The following is a 22,014-nucleotide window of genomic DNA, read 5'->3' as shown; positions in this document are numbered from 1 at the left end:
GCCCCTGCACACAGTATTATGCCCCATAGTGGCCCCTGCACACAGTATTATCCCCCATAGTGGCCCCTGCACACAGTATTATCCCCCATAGTGGCCCCTGCACACAGTATTATGTCCCATAGTGGCCCCTGCACACAGTATTATCCCCCATAGTGGCCCCTGCACACAGTATTATGTCCCATAGTGGCCCCTGCACACAGTATTATCCCCCATAGTGGCCTCTGCACACAGTATTATCCCCCATAGTGGCCCCTGCACACAGTATTATGTCCCCATAGTGGCCCCTGCACACAGTATTATCCCTCATAGTGGCCCCTGCACACAATATTATCCCCCATAGTGGCCCCTGCACACAGTATTATACCCCATAGTGGCCCCTGCACACAGTATTATGTCCCATAGTGGCCCCTGCACACAGTATTATGCCCCATAGTGGCCCTGCACACAATATTATGTCCCATAGTGACCCCTGCACACAGTATTATCCCCCATAGTGACCCCTGCACACAGTATTATGCCCCATAGTTGCCCCTGCACACAGTAGTATGCCCCATAGTGGCCCCTGCACACAGTATTATGTCCCATAGTGGCCCCTGCACACAGTATTATGTCCCATATTGGCCCCTGCACACAGTATTATATCCCATAGTGACCCCTGCACACAGTATTATGTCCCATAGTGGTCCCTGCTCACAGTATTATGTCCCATAGTGGCCCCTGCACACAGTATTATACCCCATAGTGGCCCCTGCACACAGTATTATGTCCCATAGTGGCCCCTGCACACAGTATTATCCCCCATAGTGACCCCTGCACACAGTATTATGCCCCATAGTTGCCCCTGCACACAGTAGTATGCCCCATAGTGGCCCCTGCACACAGTATTATGTCCCATAGTGGCCCCTGCACACAGTATTATGTCCCATATTGGCCCCTGCACACAGTATTATCCCCCATAGTGACCCCTGCACACAGTATTATGTCCCATAGTGGTCCCTGCACACAGTATTATGTCCCATAGTGGCCCCTGCACACAGTATTATGTCCCATAGTGGCCCCTGCACACGGTATTATGTCCCATAGTGGCCCCTGCACACAGTATTATATCCCATAGTGTCCCCTGCACACAGTATTATGCCCCATAGTGGCCCCTGCACACAGTATTATGCCCCATAGTGGCCCCTCCACACAGTATTATCCCCCATAGTGGCCCCTGCACACGGTATTATGTCCAATAGTGTCCCCTGCACACAGTATTATGCCCCATAGTGGCCCCTGCACACAGTATTGTACCCATAGTGGCCCCTGCACTCAGTATTATGCCCCACTGTGGACAACCATAAACAATTATTATACTCTGGGGTCTTTTCCCCATGCCTCCTACCCCTCTTTTTTTTTTTTACCAAGAACGGCAACTGCCAGAGGTGTCCCCTCTCCTCCTTGATCTTCGCCCTATGCATAGAGCCCTTTGCGGCCAAGATCCGCCACAACCTTGATGTAAAGGGAATACGGGTTCGGAATAGTGAATTTAAAGTCTCTCTTTTCGCTGACGATGTTCTCCTTACTCTTCCCAATCTTTTACGTCTTCTCGAGTCGTATGGCGACCTCTCCGGGTATAAGGTGAATCCTTCGAAAACCGAGGCACTCCCCCTCAACATCTCGCACGCCAACCTCACGCTTCTTCGTTCAAATTTCAACTTTCAGTGGCGAATGTCTTCCATCCGTTACCTTGGGATTCAGATTTCTCCCTCTTATCACACGCTTTACTTGGCGAATTACCCACGGCTGTTCCACGAACTACAGGATCTCCTAGACAAATGGCAACCCCTGCCGATTTCCCTACTGGGAAGGATTGCCGCAGTTAAAATGACCCTTCTCCCAAAATTATTATATTTCTTCAAGACGCTCCCCGTGGAGATTCCGCGAAATGACCTTCGAGTTTTACAGAAAGCTATGTTTAGATTCATATGGCAGGCCAAACGACACCATATCCCTCGGTTGGTTATGCTGTCCAGGAGGGGGGCTGGGGGTTTGGCTATCCCGAACCTTCTACACTACTACTGGGCGACCCACCTACGCTGTATCCCATTTTGGGCTCGGCTCAGGCATACACTAGGTGGGTGGAGATAGAAAAGCTTTGGCTGGCTCCCATGCACCCTAACGCTTTTCTGTGGTTTGGCTCTACCCCCACTCCTCCCTCCCCTTACGTACTTGGCCCCATCCGCTTTACCCGCTCTATATGGTCTACGTGTAACGCTAAATTCTATCTGGCGTCCCCGCGTTCCTTCATGGTCTCTGTCCTATACGACCCCCTCCTTCCCGACAGCCTTTCCTCCGCTATGGTCCGAGTGTGGTCCAAAGCAGGCCTCTTTCGGATTGCTGATATGACTGACCCCGTGACGCTAGAGCTCCGGCCCTTTGATTATTTAGTGACTAACTCGGGTCTTCCTCGGACTGAGTGGCTTCACTACTCTCAAGTGGTTGATTTTGTTCGCTCTCTCCATGGCTCCACCAGAATTTCTCTTCCTACATCATTTGAAAAGATTGGCTATGTCGGCACTTCCACGAGGGGCCTCATATCCTCCGTGTACCAGCTTCTTATCTCTCAGATGACTGCTTCTCCTATTCGGCATCATTATATGGCCAAATGGGCGGAGGCATTGGGTATCCCCATCTCTCAGGAACAGTGGCAGATTGTCTGGTCTCGCGCTCAAAAGTCGTCCCAGTGTGTTACTTTTAGGGAAACACAATATAAACTTTTGATGCACTGGTACCACTCCAGCTTTTCTTCATGCTTTGAACCCTACACTGCCGTCGAGGTGCTGGCATTGCAACGCTGCGGTGGGTACATTATTTCACATTTTTTGGTCTTGTTCTCTTGTCCTGGGTTTCTGAGAGGAGGTGAAAGCCCTGACGGACACTCTTTTCGTGCAGGGGGTCCCTCTAGATCCTCTCCTGTATTTATTGAACCTCCCTCCCAGACACCTAGGTAGCAAGACTTCCAGACTCTTTCTGCATCTCTGTATGGCTGCGAAAACTCTTATTGCCAAGCACTGGAGGAGCAGGAAACACCCCCCCCAAGCACTGAACTTCTGGCTCGTATCAAAGATTTCAGGAGTCTTGAGTCCCTCACTGCTAGCCTTAATGGCACCTTGGACAACTTCCAGTCTATCTGGGCAGATGAAGGGTGTATATGAAGCTGGGGGAGAGATGGAGGGGGGACATATAATTTACAGGTGACGGTGGTTGAATTATACTGTGTGGGGGCACAAGGAAAATGAATGAGGATGGGAGGAGTCAACATAAAAGTGGGTGGAGCTAAATTTGCCACGAAGCACTGTGTGCACCGCATGTTTTATCCCTCTTTCGGTTCTTCAAAAGTTGGGAGGTATGAAGATTTCCTCGGATAGTGAACGTGATCCTCGGCAGGACAAAGCTTTTAGTTTTCCATCTCTGAACTTTGGAAGCCGGAACTTTTCTTTTTTTATCTCCATCAATAGATTTTTGCAGGACAACTTGTGTTTTTTTAACCCTTGAAAGAGCAGCCAAGTGACAACTGAAGAGTCTCCCCCTACTGCTGACATCCTCCCCTTTAGCCACTGTTATATACTGCACTGCTAAACTCCGCCCTCTTATGTAGTAATCACATGACCGTGACACCGCCCCCAGATCAGTGACATCATCACAGGTCCTAGAACTATTGTGGTGTAGGGAATACAGAGCGAATACTGGACGGAGATATCGCTGCAGTAAGTGGAAGGTTTACTATTATTATTCTCACTGTGTGCGGTATATAAGCTATACGCTGCAAGACTGGTTAACCCCTTACGTAACCTGCCCATTGGGTAACGTATGTCCCTGCAAACCTTAAAGGGGTTGTCCGCTTATTAACCCCTTAATGACCAGGCCTCATTTTTCAAAACTGACGTGTCACTTTATATGGCAATAATTTTGAGACGCTTTAACCCCTTCCCAACATCCGCTGTAATAGTACGATGCATGTAAGGTATGTAACTATGGAGCCGGGCGGCCGCCATAGCCGCTGGTCGTCTACTGCTTTAAGCAGTAGACAACCGGCGCTATTGTCTCCGATCGGTCCCTGGACCGATCGGAGGCATTAACCCCTCTGGCGCCACGGTCAAGAGTCGGTGGGTTTGTCAGACACAACTCTTAGTTGGCATGGCCTTGGTGCAGGCCCTTTACCCTCAGGAGTCCTGAACCTGCCTCTGTCCTTTTCTGTTCCCTCAGCCAAAGAAGTCCTCTGTGCTGTGGGCTCAGAGCCACTATACAATGAGCATGAGCTACTACAGGACAGTAAACAGCTAGTGCCCAGCCACGTTCTGGAGGAGACATCTGCCATTCCCTCCGGTAGGCAGGCAAGTATCGATGAGGAGAGTGGCATGGGAGCCGGTGTTGTGAGCGGTCAGGCTCCTGGCTCAGAGACTATTGAGGACATCAGTGACTTGCAGACGTTAGTGGATGACGATGTCACCAATCACAATTGGGAGCCAAGTGACAAAGGGACTTCATCTGCAAATAACTTTCAAGGCTCTAGACCAATCAGGCGAGGAGGGCCTTGGGTGAAGTGCGCACAAATTCCACAAATGTTCTGTGAATTCTTCAACACCTTTTATTATGTAAATACACTACGCTTTTCAAGCTTTCTACCCTTTCTCAAGTGCAAACAATGAACTGGTTGTCAGCCATTGGAGTGAGTTGCTAAGGTTGTTTGCACTTGAGAAAGGGCAGAAAGCACGAAACGCGTAGTACATTTACATAATAAATGGTGTTCAAGAATTCACAGAACATTTGTGTAATTTGTGCGCGCTTCGCCCAAGGTCCTCCTCACCCGATTGGTCTAGTCCCTTGAAGCTTATTTGCATAATTGTTAACGCTACCCGCGGTTGGCGTTGAAGGGGAAGCTGCTGCCACTTAAACTGAGGGTTTTAATGAGTCTCTATTGGTGTTGTGACTTATCACAACACGGTGATGTAAGAGGCCACCTTTACACTACCTCACTATTCCCAATGCTTGAATGATCACTACACTATATTGCCGCTTGGTGTTTCTTTCCACTATTTTGTTCAAAAGGGACTTCATTGTCCTCGGGAGAAGAGGGTGGCTTAGCTTTCGCCTGAGGCAGCGGCGGAGTCAACAGGGTGGCAGCAGTAGGAGGTCGGGAGACAAACATGCCCAGGGTACAAAAAAGGAATTAAGTATTTTCAGCTCACCCCTCTCAATGTCCTTAAGTCCTGTGTCGGTGTGCACGGAAGCTGGTGGACTCATCCGGCTGTAAGATATCCAAATATAGAAAGAAGATCCAGCACTTCCCGACGTCTTAAAAACTTCCAATCTTTATTTTCAATACATTAAAATTGAAACATGGCAACCATCATAGGGTGAAAAAAATATATGGCTACGCGTTTCGGGACACAGCTGGTCCCTTCCTCATGGCATACTACAATAATATTCAAACTTCCCTTATAAAGACACCCAACCTTGGAAACTCCTCCCATAAGAACAATTAACCCTTAAATATATATACATATTCCTCTTGTAAACATTACATATAATATATATATTCCATTACAATATCATACACCATACAAATATATTATAATGATCAGCCGTATTTCAACCATACTAGTGATTGACCATATGTTTTATATCCTTCCACTAAAGTCCTATACACATTATGCGATTCCTATCTCTTCTAGACATACCGTCATAGAATTCATCACTCAGAATTACATGAACTTAAATATCGTTAGTACTCCTCACATAATCACAATCAATCCAAAAATTCCATGAACTGTAAAACCCATTAGAATTTTTAATAAATGTTATTACCTTCATTATCCACATTGATATTCCCTCTGATCATGTGACCTCCCATAATACCTCATTCCGGGATCACCTGACTTCCCAAATTCCATCGCTTCTACTCACATATACAGCCCAACACCACTAGGTATGTATACCAGAAGTTCTTATAATCACCTGTTATATGGTCACATGACCGGACCAATATATCACATGACCGGACCAATACATCACACATTCCAATTCATCCCATTAACATGTCAAAGACTTCCATTCAATAATATTTAGTTTATATAACATTATTAATGTAAACCCTTTATATTTTTAAGACCATATAAACCAACCTATTCACGGGTAATTATTTTATTTACCTAATAAATATATGACAAATCCGAACGGACGTTTAGTCCCAGTGGAGATCTAGTACCAAGTGTCAAAATCCAAAAAGCTTCCCTTACTAATAATTTTTTCCTTCTATTACCACCTCGAATTAATTTGGGTATTTGTTCGATAGCATAAAATTTCAGTGTGCTGGTATTTCCATTATGTTCCATTAAAAAGTGTCTAGATAAATTGGATATATTGTCTTCATTTTTTGTACTGTCTGTTATGTGTTCAGATATACGGGTTTTTATGTTCCTAATTGTACACCCCACATATGAGAGTCTGCAACTGGTACATTCCACCACATACACCACAAATTGACTATTACAATTCAGATGTTTTTTAATCCAATATGTTTTCTTTTGGTCTACACTTTTAAAACTATCCGTTTTTCTAACATATCTGCACATGTTACAGCGTTTCATACCGCAACAAAAAAATCCCCTTACATTAAGCCAAGTATTAGACGTCATCTCATTCTGAACATACAAACTAGGTGATAGTCTGTTACCCATAGAATTCCCCCTTCTAGCTACTACCTGGATCCCCTTATTAATAATCTCATTCGTTACTGGATCTTGTTGTAGAATCGGGAGATTTTTATAAAAAATTCTCTTAATTGCGGAAAACTGATTACTGTATGGAATTGAAAAAATTAATTTTCCCTCACACTCCTTCCTCTCTTTTGTCCGTTTTTCCTGCAAAAGTGATTCACGTGTTTTTCCATTCACAATTTTGACTGCTCTTTGTAAGCTCCATTCAGGGTATTTTCTGCTACGCAGTCTATCCAAAGTCATTTCCAACTGAACCTTATATTCTGCATCAGAGGAACAAGCCCTTCTGGTACGTATCACCTCACCCACTGGGACTGATTTTATTGTATGGCTCGGGTGATGGCTGTCTGCCCTTAAAAGTGTATTACCCATTGTACTCTTTCTGAATAGACTGGTTTCTATTCTACTTGTATCCTTATTGCCTATTAGACATACGTCCAAAAATGAAATTTTATTAGAATCTTGTGAAAAAATAAATTTCAAACCTATAGGATTGGAATTGAAATATGAAGTAAGGTCTGGTACGGACGCCACAGGACCATCCCATATAATGAGAATGTCATCTATGTAGCGTCCGTACCAGACCACACTGTTAAAAAAAGGGTTAATAGATGTAAAAATAAACAACTCCTCCCACCATGCCAGCGTGAGATTCGCGAGCGATGGTGAGAAGGGCGCCCCCATAGGGGCCCCTTTAACCTGTAAATAAAACTGTCTGTCAAAAAGGAAAAAATTGTGACTTAGTAGATATTCTGTGATTTCTAATATATACTCACACAAAGTGTCCGTGTATTTACTATACCTCTTAAGATGGAACGACAGCGCCTGCAGGGCCACTGAATGAGGTATATTAGAATAAAGAGATTGTATGTCGCTCGTGATCCATGTATAGCTCTCTTTCCATGTCATGTCACTGAAAACATTTAATAAACATTTTTGTAACCCGGATATAGCCTGGGATCCGGGCTACTAATGGCTGTAACAACTTGTCCAGCCACGAGCACACATTTTCGTTTATGGAACCCATTCCTGCAACTATTGGACGAAGGGGAGGAAATGCTGAATTTTTATGGGTTTTTGGAAGCCCGTGAAATATTGGTAAAATCGGGAATTGTGGGATTAAATATTTAGATTGTTTTTCTGAAAATATCCCTAACCTTACTCCCTTCAAAATTAATTCCGTTAATACCTCCTGAAAACTGTCTGTAGGATTACTACCAAGCTGCCTATAAGTTGTTTCATCCTTTAGAATACCCAAACATGCTTCTCTGTAATCCAATTTATTCATTAACACAACCTTTCCATCTTTGTCTGATTTTTTAATTACTATGTCTTTATTTTCCTGTAATTTTGTCAATGCTTCATATTCCCTTTTAGACATATTGTTTTTCTTTTTTTGTAAAAAATCCCTTAGGGTCCCGAGGTCCCGCTCCATGGCTTGTTGGAAAAGCACATAGGTAGGAGCTCGGGACCCTAAGGGATAAAAAATCACTAGTATGGTTGAAATACGGCTGATCATTATAATATATTTGTATGGTGTATGATATTGTAATGGAATATATATATTATATGTAATGTTTACAAGAGGAATATGTATATATATTTAAGGGTTAATTGTTCTTATGGGAGGAGTTTCTAAGGTTGGGTGTCTTTATAAGGGAAGTTTGAATATTATTGTAGTATGCCATGAGGAAGGGACCAGCTGTGTCCCGAAACGCGTAGCCATATATTTTTTTCACCCTATGATGGTTGCCATGTTTCAATTTTAATGTATTGAAAATAAAGATTGGAAGTTTTTAAGACGTCGGGAAGTGCTGGATCTTCTTTCTATATTTGGATGCCCAGGGTAGACCACCCACTTTTCAGCAGCCCACCTGCTTAGAAAGCAGTGGTGTATGGGTTCACAGAGGCAGTGGCCATACCAGTCAGTTAGAGTGGAGTGTTGGGGGTAAAATCATCTACTCGGTGGTGTGGCAGTTTTTTGTTAAGCTGCTGGGGGAGGTGAACATGGCCATATGTTGCATCCGTGGGCAGAAAGTGAAGCGTGGCCAGGGCGCCAATGATGGCTCCACAACCCTGTGTCAACAAATGCAGCGTCACCATAAAGTGGTTTGGGAGAGCCGTGGCTCCAGTGTGGTGGTCCAGCCTGCTGCAGGAACCATTGCAACACCCAGTAGCACACACCCCATTTCAGGCAGTCAAGGCTCCACCATCTCAGCCAAAGGAAGCTGCGTGTCTTTCCCATTATCTGCTGATCGGGATTCTTCTGCTCTTCCTTCTCCTAGTCAGTCATTGCATCAGCAATCGTTCAGAGAATCTATATCTAAGAAACAACAGTAGGTGTGAAATCATCCAACAGTGCAGAAGCTGTACGTGCTTCTGTCCAAGTTGCTGTTGCTGCAGTCACTCCCTTTGCAATTGGTGGACTCTGCACCTTCCAGAGAACTGATGGCTTGTGCCAAGGTGGAGAGTCCCAAGCTGTCATTTATTTGCAAAGAAGGCAGTACTAACAGCCATCTACATGAATCAGGAGAATGGGGCAGGACCCAGAGCTCCATCACTGAGTCTCCACCTTTATCACTGATACATGAGCACAAGATCCTAGACCTTACCAAAAAGATCACTGAGCTGCTGACTGGAGAGGTGACCCTGCTGGGAATACTCGGAAATTACATAGTAACCCTACTGGAGTCGTCTGGGTGATGATGGTATTTTTGTGTTGTCAGGTTCCTATAAGGTGTCAGGACATTCCTCCATGGAGCAATGGGAGTATTTAGAAGAACACAAGGATCTGTACAAGGACATAAAGATGGAGGACCACCAACCCCTCACATTACCAGGTAAGGACAGAATGTTGTGTCTTGGCATCATGTGGATGTTACTGTGACGTGTACCACCTACCTAAACAGACTAAGGCCCCCGCATGCATGGCAACGTGGAATAGGGGTGCTAGTGCAAATATAAAAACCCCATAGGACTCAGCACTATGGCTATGGCGGCTGTTTAAAGTGCACGCAACTGAGGGAGTTATCAGACATGACAGGTCAGCTGTAGATTGTATTAAAGTGATGCCCAATTGGTATTGAAGGGGCAAATGTGATGGCAGAGGACAGGGCCGATTACCAGACAAGGTTATGTTTTTCAGATATTTGTAGGTGTAAGTGTCATAGAAAGCTTTATGAGGCAGGATTCACACATGCAGTTTCTGAGTGTTATGATATGGACTAGAGATCAGTGGTCAGAACAACAGGCAACAAACTAACACAAGCAACATATAATCCAACGGCACTCGGTATAACAATGTCTAAGGCAACCCCTAGGTATTCATCAGAGACCGTTGCAAGGCAGGGTGTACTTGGTTACTAGGGAGTCAGGTTGTGCCTGTGAAGTCAAGTGGCAAAATACAGGTGTGACTTTGCAGGGTGCAGATCTAGCCAGCAAACCAATGGAACGAAGAGAGAGAGTGTAAGCAAACCAGACGAAATGAAAATTAGGAAGGTGCAGATAAAGCCAGATTGTAAATAACTGCCAGTAGATATTGCCAGGGTCAAGTCCGGGAGGGAACAGATATAGCCGAATCAGGAAGCAAGCGGTTACAGGCCAGAGTAAGTACATAACAGGTTAATCACTATGACAGTGAGCAAAGCCCAAAGTGTGAGTACTGAGGACATCCAGGGAGCCAGGACACATGAAGCCATCACAGGAACTAACTCAGTGTCAGTGTCAATTTAGCCCTTGATGCTGAACCAGAGCACTGATTGGCTTGACATGCCAGGCCACGGCCCCAGACAGAGTTTAGCTGGTAAGCATAGCAAGCACCACAAAACAGCCACGTAACAGACACACTCATTGTTCACGATTTGCCCCAGCCAGAGGCGTAATTACCACCATAGCAGCAGAGGCAGCTGCCGCAGGGCCCGGGACATTAGGGGCCCGGAGACAGCTGCAACCGCTGTGTTTTTTTCTTAATAGGCCGTTACCGGCTAGAGTTACTCCAGCCAAAACGGGCTCTATTTACTTACCGATCCTGGCAGGGCCGGGATTGGTAAGTGACACCATGGGCCCCACAAACACTATCATTATACTCGGGGGTCTTTTCAGACCCCCAAGTATAATGATCGGAGGCCCGGGAGAGGTAAGAAACATAAAAAACACTGTTACTTACCTCTCCACGATCCAGGCAGGCTTCAGGCCTAGTGGTCTGACTTCTCATGACCCGGCCTGCGTCCCGGGTCATGTGACGTCTGATGTCATTGAAGATGGACTACAGCAGAGGCCGACAGCGGAGGACTGCAGCAGACCCGGGAGATAGGTGAGTAACAGTGTTTTTTTATGTTTTTCTCCCCCTGGGTCTCCGATTATTATACTCTGGGGTCTTTTCAGACCCAGAGTATAATAATTGTTTATGGCTGTCCACAGTGGGGCATAATACTGTGTGCAGGGGCCACTATGGGACATAATACTGTGTGCAGGGGCCACTAAGGGGTATAATACTGTGTGCAGGGGCCACTATGGGGTATAATACTGTGTGCAGGGGTCACTATGGGGTATAATACTGTATGCAGGGGCCACTATGGGGGATAATACTGTATGCAGGGGCCACTATGGGGGATAATACTGTGTGCAGGGGCCACTATGGGGTATAATACTGTATGCAGGGGCCACTATGGGGGATAATACTGTGTGCAGGGGCCACTATGGGGTATAATACTGTATGCAGGGGCCACTATGGGGCATAATAGAGTGCGCAGGAATGCGTAGGAGGGGGTCCGTCAAGTCTTTGGCGTCGGTCGGGGGAGAGCCATGTCAAATGTTCGCCATGGGGCCCTGCCATTCCTAGTTACGCCACTGCCCCCAGCACCGCTGCACACACCAGGGCGATGGCTGCTGGTCAGAAAAGTAAGTGCAAGAAGGTCAATTCTGAACACTGAGGCAGTTTTATTTATAGCCAGGAATACAAAAACTAAAAGGTGGTCTTCTCCTTGGTGCTGGATACTCTTCTGAGTTTGGTCAAAAAAATTGTATCAAAAATTACATGTGTGTTTCCAGGCAATAAGGAATATTGTAAACTTCTCAACTTTGTGTTTCGAAGATTTAAATCACGTAATCCATTTTTAATCCTAACAGAAAATTCCAGTAAAAATTCTGAGGAAAATTTATCTCTAAATTATAACGTGGAAGATGAAGCTATAAACTATAAAGTGGAAGAAGAAGAAATCACAATCTATAAGGTAGAAGACGAAGATGTAAAGTATAAAGTAAAAGATGAAGATACTTCAACCTACAAAGTAGAAGATCAGGATGTCATAAACTGTAAGGTAGAAGATGAAGATGTGAAAAACTCTAAGCTAGAAGATAAGGATATCTTGCAGCGTTCTTCAGAAGTTCTCCTCACTCTCGATGTAAATCCAGGGCTTCACAGTACAGATCTATCACGTAATCCCCCTGATCCCGGGGACCCATCTCCTGACCAGTCTCCGATTGTTACCACAAGTGCAGATCACGAAGGGGATAAAAAATATCAATGTGATGAATGTGGAAAACACTTTATAAAAAGGTCAACTGCCATTGCTTGCAGAAATCGTCACAGGGTTGGGAGGCCACATTGCTGTTCAGAATGTGGGAAATGCTTTCCCAGCAGATCAGCCCTCGAACAACATCATAGAAGTCACACGGGGGAGAGGCCATTTTTATGTGTAGAATGTGGCAAATGTTTTAGACAGAAATCAAATCTGGTTCTACATCAGAGAAGCCACACCGGAGAGAAGCCATATTCATGTTCAGAATGTGGGAAATGCTTTATGTTGAAATCGGTTCTTCGTGAACATGAGGAGATTCATACCGGAGAGAGGCCGTATTCATGTCCAGAATGTCTGAGATGTTTTAAGCGGAAGTCAGTTCTTGTTAAACATCAAAAAATTCACACAGGAGAGCGGCCACACGTTTGTTCAGAATGCGGGAAATCTTATACAACGAAAATTGATCTTACTACTCATGAGAGAATTCACAAAGGAGAGAAGCCATATTCATGTTCAGAATGTGGAAAATGTTTTGCACAGAAATCAATCCTTGTTAAACATGAAAAGACTCACACAGGAGAGAGGCCATATTCATGTTTAGAATGTGGAAAAACTTTTACAAAACGTTCCAGTCTTATTCATCATGAGAGAATTCACACAGGGGAGAAGCCATATTCATGTTCGGTATGTGGAAAAAGTTTTATCACTAAGTCCAATTTTGTAAGACATGAGAGAGTTCACATACGGAAGAAGCATTTTTTTTGTACATAATGCGGGAAGCGTTATAGTAGTAAATACATTCTCCTGAAACGTGAGAATTCACACAGTACTTAACAGGGTTTTGACAAATCTACTGAAGAAGTGAAAATCTTTGTTTGTTCTGAGTCGTGAAGCTGAATCCTCATCTTGGTTTTTGCTGCATTCATAAGTGCAGGAGAATTCCATGAAATAGCGAAAATCTATGGGCACTTAATTTTTATGGGTAAAATTGATGGAACAGAAAAAAAATACACTGAAGTAATATTTTTAATAAAATAAAATTCACTGATGTCATTCCTTGTCTTGAATATTTGGTGCTGCCTCTTTGGCAAAGACAGTAGGCAATTATAAGGCCTTATTCACACATGGATATGTTATATATATGCCTGGTCTCTGATATATATATAGACTGTTGTCCTCCTCGGGGGCGGACACCCCTGGTCCATAAATATTTTATTTTAAATATGATTTTTATTGAAAAGAGAAAACAAAGAAAAATTTTACAATGTAAAAAAACAGTTACAAACATAAGAAAAACCAGTAGAGGTCCAATCAGTAGAACGAAAATTACAAGGTTGGAACTTCGGATTGCAACCTAAGTGCAGGGGTGTCACAAACAAAACCAAATAAACAAAGACCAAAGGGCTAAGTACACAAACGCTACAAAAACACCAATTCTACGAGAGGACAAAAAAGAGGAAAAGAACCACAAAGCAAAACGAAGAGAGGCAGAAGCTCGGAAAGAGAGATAAGAAGGGAACATAGCCAGAGAGGCACAGGAAAGGAATAGGGAAAAGAAAGAATAAGAGAGACAAGATAGAAACAAAAGAGAACAAGAAAACCAAACAATAACAGAAACAACATACCTGAGCAGAATACTGAAGAAACACGGGATACAGCAAAAATAAGAAAATGAAGCCACCTGGGATAACGGCACAGTAAATAGATAATGATCTAAGGGGTCCCCATGGGGTCAGCCTGAGGCCGCAGAGAAAGAGCTACCTTACTAGACTTCATATATGAGATCCAAAGGGACCACTGGGCTCGAAATTTGGCGTAAGTATGATTTTTATTGGCCAACATACGTTCCAAGGTGCATGCTAAATCCACATGGTGGAGTAATTCAGTTATGGTTAAGCAAAGAGCAGACTTCCACTGACGAGCGATCATGGCCCGAGCTGCGAGCACAATCTGCCCCAGAACGACCTGCATCTCCGAGGGAAAACTACCAGCATCTAAAAAGCATAGGGCAAGACCAGGAGAAGGACTTATATCAAAACTGGCTATGGTGGACATGAAGTGAAATACCGCTGTCCAGAAGGCTCGAATCGGAGGGCAATCCCACCACAAATGCAAGAAGGAACCTACTTGGCCGCATCCCCGCCAGCAGAGTCTTGAACAGGAAGAATCAATGTGCGCCAATTGGGTTGGGGTCCTATACCACCGCAGCCTTATTTTCAAGGCCGTTTCCCAATGAGACGCCCCCCTAGAGACACGTTTAACAAACCCGGCTGCAGCATACCAGTCCGACAGAGGAATGATTCTGGCAAGATCTGTTTCCCAACGGAGCAGGTGAAGAGGCTTGACCCGCTCCGGGGGAACAGAGAAAAAGTCATAAAACGCAGACAACCCACCTCTAACAGGCAAGGACCTATTCCACAGCTTCAAAGCCAGTCTGGGAAAGGTCAGTCTAGAGGGCTCATAGGATTGCAAAAAATGATGCAACTGTAAATATTTAAAGAAGTCCGTTTTAGGGAGATGGAACTCATCCTGTAGCATAGAGAACGACTTAAACCCGCCATCAGAATATAGATGGGCCACTTTATAGAGGCCCCTAGAGACCCACCCACGGAGTCGCAGTTGAGGGAGAAAAGAAGTCAAATATAATAGGGGTAACTTCGACAATGGAACCAGGTCTTCCCTGGAGGTGTATGACAAAAAGTAACGCCAAGCAGTCATGGAGGCCTTGATACTCAGCAAGGGAAGGGGAGTGGTGGGAGGGCTCAAATCTTTAGAACGTAAAATGCTTATAAGCGGGGCGTCCAGTAGGCTTTCCTCAATTTCGGCCCAGCGCCATTTAGAAGTCTCATCCCACCCAACCTTAAGTTGTTCAAGGATAGACGCCATATAATATTTCCTAACATCCAGGACACCCGCACCCCCATGGGACCAAGGCCGCGTCATCGCTTTAAATCGAACCCTGGACCTCTTACCCTCCCATATAAATTTGGATAGAATAGACTGTAATTTAGTAAAGTATGAGTCAGGGAGGGGGATGGCAACTGTGCAAAACATATACAAAATTAGAGGTAACACCATCATTTTGACAATAGCGATTCTGCTAGCCCAAGACAACATCGGTTGCGAGAAGGAGGCAAGGAGAGAAGTAATCTTGGTCAGAAGGGGGATATAATTGGCAGAGAACAATTCAGAACTAGGGGCCGTCAGGGAGATGCCAAGGTAAGTTATGAGGGAATCACTCCATTGATAGGGGAATTGAAAACTAAGGTCCCGTTTCAATGAGGGAGAAATGACAACAGGCAAGATCTGGGACTTAGAGGAATTTACTTTATAAGAGACTCTAACAAATCTCCCTAGGACGTCCGTAGCAGCACTCAAGGAAGAGCCGGGGGAAGTCAGGGCCAGTATGACATCGTCAGCATATAAGCCAATTTTATGTTGCTGGCGGCCCACAGTAATACCTTCAATATTCTCCGCCGTCCGAATGGACTCCGCCAGGGGTTCCATCACTAATGCAAAAATAATGGGGGAAAGGGGGCAACCCTGGCGGGTTCCATTCGAGATCCGAAAGGGCTCAGATAAAAAGCCCGAGGAAAGCACACGAGCCGACGGGTGGGAGTATAGAGCTAGTATAGCAGATTTAAAGACAGGGCCCATGCCAAACTTATCTAAAAGGCTATCTAAGTAATCCCAGTGGACCCTGTCAAAGGCCTTCTCAGCATCTAAAGCCAGAAGCAAAGAAGGCGTACCATTTCTTTCGGCTTTTTGAATAAGGTCTATAAACCTCCGTGTGGCGTCTGGAGCCTGCCTTCCAAATACAAATCCCACCTGATCGGGGATGACTAACTGGGGGAGAAGGAGAAGCAACCGCTCAGCAAGGATTTTAGCGTACAATTTGATATCTGTGTTCAGAAGGGAAATCGGTCTAAAATTAGCCGGGACAGTGGGAGATTTGCCAGGTTTAGGGATGGTCACTATAGTGGCCGACAACATTTCTACCGGGAAGCATTGTTCCTCCGCCACTTTCCTGTACACAGCTAAATGATGAGGGGATAAAATATCCGCAAATTTCTTGTAATAGATCCCTGAGAAGCCGTCAGCACCAGGAGACTTCAGTGGTTTCAGCGAGGTTATAGCTTCCGTAACCTCAAGCAAGGTGATAGGAGAGGCCAGGGAGACAGATTGCACAGGGGAAAGGCGGGGCAGGGCCACAGAGTCTAAAAACCCATCTATTTCCTCCTTGGATGGCTGGTACGTCTGGGGATCATCCCTAAGATTGTATAGAGACTTATAATACAAGCGAAACTGTTCCGCAATGAGGCGGGGGTCAATTACTTTAGTGCCCGAGTCATCCACAAGGTAGGCAATACGGGATTTAAGGCGTGACTGTTTGATTTTTTTGGCTAAAAAGGCACTAGCCCTACTATTATGCACGTATTATGCCTGACACTGAAAACGCTTAAAAGCTAAGTCCTGTTGGCAAGCCAGAAGGCCCTGCAATCGGAGTTGACATTGCCTAATCTCCGCAGAGACAGAGGGGGTGGGATTAATGTTATTAATTGCGGAGAGAGAGGATAAGGAGCGAAGTGTAGCATCTATGTCTTTTGCTCTCGCACAATCCTGAATAAGAATCCCTCGCATATACGCCTTATGGGCATTCCAGAGCACATGAGGGTCTGACATGGAAGGGGAATTGAGGGAAAAATACTCCTTCAGGGCCTCACGGAGGTGCTCACCATAGGAGGGGTGATCTAGAATATATTCATTCAAACGCCATTCGGTATGCATTGCAGTGGAGAATTTCTCATGTAGAGAGAGGGACACCGGAGCATGATCAGTCCAAGTGATCAGCCCAATATCAGTAGATTCTGCCTGCATCAGCCCAATTTTATCAGTAAGAAAAAAATCAATACGGGAATAAGAGGAGGATGAGGAGGAGAAATAACTATAATCTCGTTCCCCACCATGTTGGCAACGCCAGACATCATAAAGGCCCTGATCAATCAAAGAGGAGGATAATATAGGGGAGCGCCTCTTGGGGTTGGTAGAGCCTAGAGAATTATCTACTAAACAATTAAAATCCCCACCAATGATTAACATACCAGTGGCGAAAGTTCGGATCTTGGAAAGTACAGACTTCCAATATTGCGTTTGAGAACGATTCGGGAGATAAACAGTTACTAGAGTATATTTAACATTATTAATAAGGCAATTACCGTATATACTCGAGTTTTTCAGCACAGTTTTTGTGCTGAAAAAGTGCTCCTCGGCTTATACTCGGGTCATTACGGTAATTTTCTGCTAGCAGGCCAGGATAGCAGACTCCGCCCCCCCACCGCTCCATCACACGCCGGGTGACGTGGCCACGTAAGCTCAGGCCCGCACCCGGCGTGTGGCTGCTTCCTGGCCTGATAGCAGAAGTACCGTAAGTACTTCTGCAGATTTTAATGTACAGCATCGCCACGCTCCTGGAAGGAGCGTGGCGATGCTGTGGGCCCCGGCACCCGCCCCGGTGTCTGGATGCCCGGTCTGTAAATGTAATGGCGCCGCTCTGCAGAGCGGTCGCCATAGAAACCGGCACCTCCGCTGTATTGCTTACAGCAGGGATGCTGAAGCTTATGCCTGCGATCTCTGATTGTAGGCATAAGCTATGGCATCTCCACTATATGCGTTACAGCGGAGATGCCCTCCGGAGATGTCCTCCCCCCTTAGGCCTGCCCCATACCTTTAAAGTTGCAGGCCGGCTCCTGCGCAGCGAGCTCGCAGTAGCCGACCTGTTCCGACAACAGCCGGGAGCCTAATGAAGGCTCCCAGGCCTGTCATCGCTATATTACTATTACGGCTGGTCTATGACCAGCCGTAATAGTAATGTAGAGATTCTCCCATAGACGGCAATACACTTGTATTGCCGTCTATGGGACTTGCAATCAAATGACCGGAGGTTTTTTTTTAGCCAGGGGGGGGCTAAAAAAATTGTAAAAAAAAAATAAATTAAAACAAAATATATATAATAAAATAAATAAAAGTTCTAAATCCTTTCCCTAGAATACATATAAAGGCGGGTTCACAGCACCTGATCTCCGTTATGCAGGTTTCCGTTTTCTGTCGGCAGAGGACAGAAACAGACATTCAGTGTCTGTCAGTGAGCGTCTTCTGCTGCCCATGGCTAAACCGTTATGCATAACGGAGATTGGGCGCTAGTGTGAACCTGCCCTCAAAGTAGAAAATGACTGTGACACACATACACATTAGGTATCTCTGTGTCTGAAAGTGCCTGGTCTACTGAATATAGGGTACCTGCAGTGCTTCTATTCCGTCTGGAAGGGGTTAATAGGCACACTGCAGATACCCTATATTCAGCCAGGCTGAATTCCAACTGGGGGTAAAAAACCCAGTCCTCAAGCTCAGGGAAGGGGCAGACAGACAACCAAAACATCCCCTCCCCTTCCCCAGCATTTACTGCACCCAAGAACTCGGCCATCTTAATTTTTGAAATTTTCCAGTAGCTGCTGCATTTCCCCCCCTCGGCTTATACTCGAGTCAATAAGTTTTCCCAGTTTTTTGTGGTAAAATTAGGGGGGTCGGCTTATATTCGGGTCGGCTTATACTTGAGTATATACGGTAAGCCCCAAAAATTGGCCTTTGGGATCAATTAGAGTGGATTCAAGGGAAAAAGCTACTAACACCCTTACGCTTAGCATCGCAAGAAGCCTGATATATATGAGGAAAAGAGGGGTTAGAGAACTTAGGGCTCTTGCCAGCCTGAAAGTGAGTGTCCTGGAGGAAAAGCACATTGCAGCGAAGGCGACGAGCCTCCCTCCAGACAGAGCTCCATTTACAGGGGCTATTTAGACCCCTAACATTAAGTGAGGATATACGGAGTACCATAAGAAAAAACTAGAGAGAAATGGCGGAAGACCCAGGTGGCTATACAAAAAAAACAAGGGTGCATAAAGTATATATGAACAGGCATAAAATCCAAACGACATTCCAGGTACAAAACAAGAACATAGAATGCAAACAAAATAGCATAGTGTCAAAAAACACTGAATAACCAAAAGTAATCAGCTGTGGGGGGGGACAGTAACACTCAGTGAGAGTGAGTATTAGAAAGGCACACAGGTCACCTAAATCAAACATTAAAGTCAAATCAACGTTAGGCAAAGTGAGTCAATCCGCCGGAGCGGGTAAAGAAGTCACTTACGACCGCCCACCACAGTCCATTCCTTAGAAAGATGGGAGGGCCGCGCTGAGGATTCTGGATCAGATGAGAGATTCAGCAGGGGCAAGTTTCCATTTACGGAGGAGGGACATTCCCGCCTCCACTTCAGGAACAGAATGGAAAACCCCATTGCGGGGTATCAGCAGTTTGGTAGGAAAGCCCCAGCGGTACCGTATACCCCGTTCCCTGAGGATCTTGGTAATGGGAGCTAGTTCACGCCTGGCCTGCATAGTGGCCGCGGATAAATCAGGGAACAGAGATATTGAGGCAAACGGGGCCGGTAAAGTACCACATTTCCTGGCTTCCGCAAGGATCAAGTCCTTAATCTGATAGAAATGGACTCTCGTTAAAACATCTCTCGGGGCATCTACTGGAGCAGAGTTCGCTTTTGGAATACAATGGGTCCGGTCCAGGGTGAGCTCCAGTTCAGTAAGTTGTGGTAGAATTTTCTTAAAGAGACGCTGAACATAGGCCACCAAGTCCTCTGATGCCACATCTTCAGGGACACCATGGATCTTAATGTTATTGCGTCTAGACCGATCCTCAGCGTCAGCAGCCTTAATTTTGAGCCATCTGACCTCCGCTTCAAGGGTGTTATGAGCGTCAACCAGTTCATTATGAGCAGATGAAAATTCCTCCATTTTATTTTCAAGATGGTCAGTCCACTCTCCCAAAGCATCGATGTCCTGTCGCAGTTTGCCCACCACAGAGGAGACAGTTTTGTTAATCCCCGCCTGTAGGAGAACGAGCATCCCTTTCAATGTATCACACGTTACAGGGTCTGAGGAAGCCGGGAAATCAGAGATGTCCGAGTGAGCAAAATCAGAGGGAGTATCAGAGGCAGGTAGGGCATCAGCGACCCGTTTACATAACGGCTCCTTACCAGATGGAGAACCCTGAGGGGACACAACAAATCTTCTCTTACTACCATCGACCAGCAGGGGAGGACGTTCGGCTGAAAGAGAGCCCCCCTCAGGTAAAGAGTCCACCAATTCAGACCGTGGAGGCGACTTCGCTGGGGAGCGAGAACCTGATGGTGAGGAAGGCAGAGAGTGCGACCCTGGTCCATAAATATGTCTAGATGGTCCTGGGTACACAGATCTCACCAGGGCAATGGCAGGTGATATGGTCTCGTGTGGCTAAATCCTCTTCATGTGTGACGTTTAGGGAAACACATTACAAGATGCTTATGCACTGGCACCATACCCCTGCCTTGCTTCACTCTCTTAATCCGACCACTCCCCGTACCTGTTGGCGCTGTCAGACTTCAATAGGCACATTAGAGGTCAGGACTATCGCTAATGTCCTTTTTCTTCAGGGAGTCCCATTACACCCTGTCGCCTTCCTCCTTCATCTTCCCCCAAGACATCTAGGTAAGAAAACTTCTTGGTTATTCCTTTATTTATGCACAGCGGCTAAGACGCTTATTGCTCTAACCTGGAAAATGGGGCGCCCCCTACAGCTCCTGAGTTGATAGCATGGAAGAAAGATGTTTGCAGCCTGGAGTATCTAACTGTCTTCCTTAATCATAAAGTAGAGGCTTTTGCTGCAATCTGGTCATACTGGGATACTTACTGTATTTTACAAGGCTTCTAGGGCTCATCTTACACCTCTCCCCTTTTTTCCCTACCTGTTCTTCACCCGTCTCCTTGACCTTTATTATTTCATTGCTGTGAATAACATCTCCTTGCCAAGCCTCTTGGCACACCTGCGATCACCCTTCTTAACCTTCCACTAATGCCATGGGAGTAGACTGAGTTCACAGGATAATATGAAATGAGCTTTAAAAGTTTTGGTTCAAACTTCTAGGCTTTGGGCAGAGTTGACTGTGCATGCCCGAGACCACAAGAAAAATGGCCGCTTACACAGTACAGGTAAAAGCAGCGATCAATGCACAAGAAAAAACACAGTCTACAGCTCACCATAAATCTTAAAGAGAATCAGCTAGACCAAGAGTGCACGAAAAAATACACCCCCGGCTGGGGTGGAACAATGCAAGAACCCAGTAGAAAAATATTCCTTCAGCACAAGAGGTCTATAGTAAAACTTGACTTTTATTGGAAAAATATAAAAAATAGGTACCAGACATAGGAAAAAAGATGTAGAAAAACTTACATGGTCAATTCCAAGTATGCATGTATGGTTGAAGACAGACAAGCCTACGCGTTTCGGGACATCCGTCCCTTACTCATGGCAATACTACTGCGTCTGTTACACTGGAGCTATAAATAGTTGAGCTCACAGGTGTGAAATTAGCATACAGCTGGCATATAATTAAAAACAAATGTTGACTAAAACAAAAACATGCAGAATAAATATACACACATACAATACACGGAGGACAATCCTAAGCGAAGAGACAAGAAATGGCAACACATCAACATAATGACATAAGGCAAAGATTAATATGGACAAAAAGCCGTATTTAAAAGGACACAAGCAATGGATTAGATTATAAAAACCACCCCTAACTAAACGTCAAGAGCACTCACCAAAAAGAAAAGATCCACCT

At 45.3% G+C, this 22,014-nt stretch overlaps 1 protein-coding gene across 1 annotated transcript in view; it reads left to right on the top strand.

The window, feature by feature from the left end:
• The first annotated feature begins 3,696 nt into the window (after positions 1 to 3,696).
• Positions 3,697 to 22,014, top strand: part of LOC142194142 (uncharacterized) — a 36,434-nt gene continuing 18,116 nt past the window's right edge. Inside the window, exons 1-4 of the mRNA XM_075263157.1 lie at positions 3,697 to 3,749; positions 9,488 to 9,601; positions 11,889 to 13,043; positions 20,821 to 20,875. Of these exons, the coding sequence (XP_075119258.1) occupies positions 9,517 to 9,601; positions 11,889 to 13,043; positions 20,821 to 20,875 (1,295 nt within the window). The 5' untranslated portion in view covers positions 3,697 to 3,749; positions 9,488 to 9,516. The remainder of the gene's footprint in view (positions 3,750 to 9,487; positions 9,602 to 11,888; positions 13,044 to 20,820; positions 20,876 to 22,014) is intronic.

Source organism: Leptodactylus fuscus, chromosome 2 (assembly GCF_031893055.1).
Source record: "Leptodactylus fuscus isolate aLepFus1 chromosome 2, aLepFus1.hap2, whole genome shotgun sequence".
In the NCBI taxonomy this organism is placed as follows: domain Eukaryota; kingdom Metazoa; phylum Chordata; class Amphibia; order Anura; family Leptodactylidae; genus Leptodactylus; species Leptodactylus fuscus.
This window is presented reverse-complemented; position numbering and strand designations above follow the sequence as displayed.